This window comes from Miniopterus natalensis, chromosome 1 (assembly GCF_054644295.1).
Source record: "Miniopterus natalensis isolate mMinNat1 chromosome 1, mMinNat1.hap1, whole genome shotgun sequence".
NCBI lineage: Eukaryota > Metazoa > Chordata > Mammalia > Chiroptera > Miniopteridae > Miniopterus > Miniopterus natalensis.
In genome coordinates, this window is record NC_142081.1 from 88,529,150 (window position 1) to 88,534,859 (window position 5,710).

Here is a 5,710-nt window from a genome sequence, read left to right on the forward strand (position 1 = left end):
TACTTCTTATTACAGCAGTCCCTTTAACATTTCTTGCAGTGCTGGTTTAGTAGTGATAAACTCCTTTAGCCTTCTTTTTGGCTGGGAAACTCTTTATTTCACCATTTATTTTGAATAATAGCCTTTCCCTTATGGCCTGTAGTATTTTTGATGAGAATTCAGGTGATAGCCTATCAGAGCTCCTTTGTAGATAACAGATTGTTTTTCTTTTGCTGCCTTAAGGATTCTCTCTTTGTCTTGAATTTTTAGCATTTTAATTATGATTTCTCTGTGTAAGGCCCTTTTTGGGTCTCTCTATGCATCCTGAACTTGGGACTCTCTGTGCCTTCTCAGCTTGTGTGACTTTTTTCTTCACCCCATTAGGGAAGTTTTCTGCTATTATTTAGACCCTCTAACCCTTGTTTATTCTCTTCCTCTTCAAGTACTCCTGTGATGTGAATATTGTTCTGTTTCATGTTGTCCCACAGCTCCCTTAAACTGTACTCCTGTTTTTTTAATTGTTTTTTCTTTTTGGGATCTCTGATTGAGTGACATTTTCTACCTTGTCTTCTAATTTACTGATCCGATTCTCAGCTTCCTCTAACCTGCTATTTATTCCTTCCAATATATTCTTTATTTCTGCTATGTCATCCTTAATTTCCTTCATAGTTTCCATATTTTTTTCAGCATCTTTATAATCAGTATTCTGAATTTTATATCTGATAGATAGTTTATCTCCAGTTCATTTAACTCTTCTTCTGGAGAATTCTCTTGTTCTTTCATTTGGGACTTGTTGGTTTTTTTTTTTTTTTTGTCTCCCCATTTTGGCTGTCTATTTGGGTTTGTTTCTATGTATTAGGGAGATCTGCTAGTATCCCGTCTTTTGGATGGTCTCTTTTGCAAGCCAATGTCAGACACTGTTTGCAATGGGCGTTGAGCACCTTGTTTGAAGTTTTCTACACTATACAGCTTGTGGTTCCCTCTGCTGGATCTGGGTATGTTTGGATTGGACTAAGATGTATGCCACAGTCTGATTTTCCAAGGTCCAGGTCCAAAAGCTGATCAGGCAAAGACTCAAAGCACCCAGAGTTCAGCTTCTGCAAACAGGCTAATTAATCTGAATCTCTTAATAAGCCTCAACCTGTAGGCCACAGTAAGGGGTAAACCCCACAGGGTGTGGTGAGAGATTTTACAATGGGTGGGGAAATTGCATCTCCCAAGTTAAAAGCTGCTAGGATGGCAAAGGTCTACCTATGAAAGATGCCCTCTGCAGTACAGGGGAATATCTCAGCAAAGGAATCCATACTGATGACCTCTGAGCTCTATTTCCATATCTCGCAACCCTGGATTCTCCTCGCACCACTCTAGTTCACTCTGCTCTCTCTCTGCCAGTGTCCAAGGTGAGTGGCTGCACACAAAAATTTGTGCATTAGGCCTTTAATATGGTTCCTGCATTTCAGCCATATCTCCCTGGCAGACAGAACCCCTGCTGCTTTTCACAGCCACATGTTATATGGGCACATTTCTCAGTTCCTGTGCTTTTGGATGGGGAGCTCAGCTTGGGGTTTAGACCTCTGTGGGAACTCCCCACAGCAAAGATATCCCTCCAGACCTTCAGTTGCTCTCTGTGGGAGCCCAGCCAGCCCTTTCACACCACTACACTTCCAGTATCTATGTAGCCTCCACTTTAGGTCCTTACTTATGAGGGAGCTCTCCAGCTAGTCTTCAGTTGATTATTCAAGATGGTTTTTCTATTTTAGTTGTAATTCCAGTTTAGTCCTGGGAAAGTGTGAGTGTAGCTTCCACTTGATCTGCTGCCATCTGGAATCCTGTTGTCCACACTTTAAACACCTGTTCCCAACACAGGAAACCATGAGCTACCAATCTAAATTTAGAAGAGAGGAAAAAGGGAAAGACTCTGGTTTCCATCAGAGCCTGTGGACAAAGAACTCTGTGTATGTTGATGTGATAAGCATCCTTACATTCTCTTTGACCTTTTTTATGTTTTCTATCTCCTTTTCTATACTTTCTATTTCTTTTTTTTAAATTTTATTTTTGTTTAAAATATTAGAGATGTCCCTTTTTCTCCCCAGTGACCCATTCCCCCCATTCCCTCCCCCTCCCCAGTTCCTCTCCCCGCCATTGTCCATGTCCTTGGGTTGTGCATCTATGCATATAAATTCTTTGGTTATTCTCCCCCTTTCACCCACCCACCCTCCTCCATCCCTCTGACATTCATCAGTCTCATCTATGCTTCTATGTCATTGAATCTATTCTGCTCATCAGTTTATTAAGTTCTTTAGATTCCACGTATAAGCGAGACCAGGTGATATTTTTCTTTCTCTGCCTGGCTTATTTCACTTAGCATAATATTCTCCAGGTCCATCCATACTGTCCCAAAGGGTACGAGATTCTTTTCTTTACAGCTGCATAGTATTCCATGGTGTAAATGTCCCACAGCTTTTTTATCCACTCATCTACTGATGGGCACTTGGGCTGTTTCCAGATCTTAGCTATTGTAAACTGTGCTGCTATGAACATCGGGGTGCATATATCCTTTCTGATGAATGTTTCAGGATTCTTAGGATACATTCCAAGGAGTAGAATCACTGGGTCAAACGGCAGCTCCATTTCTAATTTTTTGAGGAACCTCCATACTGTTTTCCATAGTGGTTGCACCAGTCTGCATTTCCACCAGCAGTGTACTAGGGTTCCCCTTTCTCCACACCCTCGACAGCACAAGTCTGTTGTTGATTTGTTGATGGCAGCCATTCTGACAGGTGTGAAGTGATACCTCATTGTGGTTTTAATTTACATCTCTCTGATGATTAGCGACGTCAAGCATTTTCTCATGTGTCTCTTGGCCACCTGTATGTCCTCTTTGGAGAAGTGTCTATTTAAGTCCTTTGCCCATTTCTCAATTGGGTTGTTTGTCTTCCTCTTGCTGAGTGCTATGAGTTCTTTTTACACTTTGGAAATTAACCCCTTATCAGATTCATCCTTGGCAAATATGTTATCCCAGACCGTGGGGTTCCTTTGTATTTTGAGGCTGTTTTCTTTTGCTGTGCAGAAGCTTTTTAGTTTGATGTAGTCCCATATGTTTATTTTTTCCTTTGTTTCTCTTGCCCTAGGAGATGTATCAGTGAAAAGTCCACTACGTGGGATGTCTGTGACTTTACTGCCTATGTTTTCTTCCAGGATTTTTATGGTTTTGTAACTTACATTTAAGTCTTTTATCCATTTTGAGTTTATTTTTGTGTATGGTGAAAGTTGGTGGTCTAGTTTCATTCTTTTGCATGTATCTGTCCAATTTTCCCAGCACCATTTATTGAATAGACTGTGTTTACTCCATTGTATACTGCCGGAGCCTGCCGGCAGTCGAGCAGTAACCTGATTGAGGGGGTGAGGATTGGAAAAGAAAGACAAGAGACAGGATGGGATCGGGAGGGCTTCAGTACGTGACTGAGCCCCGAGTTTATTTTTCAGCTTGTAATTATAGCACACTTAATGCGGAAGCACATAAACTTAGTGACCCTTGTCCCAATTCCTTCTTTTCACCCTGTTCCTTGTTCTCGTACATACATCATTGGTAGCTGGGACATGCTGCACTTCTGACCCAGCCACGGTTCCTGGACCAAGGTACTTTCTCATACAAGCATTGTTAATATTGGCCTCATGCTGAGCTACTCCTCATACAAGCATTGTTAATATTACGCTAAGCTAAGCCCTTCAGGAGGGGGAGCGGGGGGAGCAGGGCGAGTGCTCGCACCGCTGCCCACCACTCGGGTCAATGCCTCAGAGATTTCTCTCTCGATGACACTAGGGCAAGCGGGCCTCCCGGGTCTTTTTCCCAGGGCAGCACCTCGCCCGGCGGGTCCTCCCCGGGGGGAGTCCCGCCGGCTCCCCACATCTCCCCCTTTTTTATCTTTTAAACATAAGGTCTAGGCTCAAGCGGGGCAGGACGGGTGCGTAGTTGCAAGGCGTGGAGTCCTACTCTAAGAATTTGTACATCTTTCAGCAATGCTTTAAGAATGCATGGGGTAAGCAGAAAACCTAACAGGACGATGGCAACCAGACCAGCCATTCCTAATATACCATGTCTCCAGTCACTGGCTGAGGGAAATTCTTTCCTCAACCCTTCCACCCAAGACTGAGCCAACTTGGCTGTGGAGGTATTTATTTTCGGGGCTTCTCTCAGAGCGAGAATTTCCTGATGTAGCTGCTTTAAGTCTAAGGAGACATTTTCATTATGCCATATCCCCTCCAGGTGTCTCTGCACTCGATCCCAGGGGTGGGTGGACTCATTGTACTTCTTGCGGGTAACACATATGTGCTTATAATCTGCATGGTAGTCAAGATCTAACCGCAGCTTCAAACTCTGTACCTCTCTTCCCAAGATCGACATAGTGTCGTATAAGGCATTCAACCTCTCTTCTACTTTTAAGTCAATGGCCTCTTGTGTTCCCAGCGCTTGGGTGATATTAGCGCTGAGCTGATTGACATGCTGAGCGGTTTGAATACTTTGGGAGAGGGATACGGCCGCAGTAACGCTGGCTGCTATCACTGAAATAAGGGTAGCTATGCCAGTGATAAGCAGCCCAATAAATCTCTTTCCTCTTAGCATAATCTCAGTGACCTGCCGGATTACTTGCAAGCCTCTGTCATTGTACCATTCCCCTGAGACTTTGACAGGGATCATTACAAATGAGGGCTGATACAGGACTAAGAGCTGTTCATCCTGAGATATGTTATATACACAAGTGCTAAGGGTACAGTTATGGCATGCAATAGTCCACCAGGATCCACTCCGTGAAATATTAAGTGACCCCACAAGAAGAGCATAAGGCTCGGGAACGCAGGCCTGCACCTTTCGGTAGAATTGTGTGGTGCCCATTTGTACAGCTGCATTGCCCCGTTTCTCATTCACCATGATGTCCCCTCCCATTGCTGCCGTAAGCCTCCATAGTTGAGATTGCATTGGCCCTTTCTGTACTGACCAAAAGGACTCGGCCAGCGCCTTCCATCTTGGGCCCTTAGCTGACCAGTCCTGTAGCGGGTATCCCCTTGTCACATTAATCAATATACTATTTTTCCCCCGGCAGCTCAACCAATGCGGCTGCTGGGTACGGTTGACAACGTCAGCCTCACATATGGAGATCTCCCCAGGGGGGGCTCCAGAAGGATGGCCTGCGGCATTCCCAGTAGGGTATCAGATGTCCACGTACCACCGCGTCCAGCCCAGAGCTGATTGAACCCAGGTCCTCGCCGTCCCGTTGACATAAAAAACCCCTGTCGTAGTTGGCAGGAGCGACTTGATTTTAGTAGTTTTAAGCAAAAAACAACCGGCTACCTGGTCAGTTCGTGAGAAACAAATAGGCTGGTCACTAGCGTGTCCTGAATAAGAAAAGTCCGGAGCACGCGCTGCTCGCAGGTGCCTGCTGGAATGGCCCCCCATGGTCCAGGTGTCGTTGGTGTACACAGGTACCTCTCCATGCTGCCACGTCACTGGCTGCAGCAGAGGTGGGTTAGGCAGGTAGGCCCAGTGAGTTTCTGCTCTAGCCCCAGGGGCCGCGGCAAGCAGAGCCAGCATTGCCAGGAATAGAGTTTCGGGCGTGACAGTCATGCCTTGCTCTCTGATGAGTTGCTCTGCGCGTTGTTGTACCCGCCAGGCTCTTCGCCGGGCTCTTCGCAACTGACGCTCAGGGTTCATTGTTAGCTCCTGCATCCGTTC

At 45.3% G+C, this 5,710-nt stretch overlaps 1 protein-coding gene across 1 annotated transcript; it reads right to left on the reverse strand.

Moving 5' to 3' along the window:
* Window positions 1–1,822: 1,822 nt before the first annotated feature.
* On the reverse strand, window positions 1,823–4,924 carry LOC148094259 (endogenous retrovirus group K member 13-1 Env polyprotein-like). Its single transcript, XM_087818525.1, has 2 exons — window positions 4,124–4,924; window positions 1,823–1,864 (listed from the first exon to the last, which is right to left on the reverse strand). Exons 1-2 carry the CDS (start codon window positions 4,922–4,924, stop codon window positions 1,823–1,825), a joined length of 843 nt encoding a protein of 280 aa, XP_087674651.1.
* Between the last annotated feature and the right edge of the window lie 786 nt (window positions 4,925–5,710).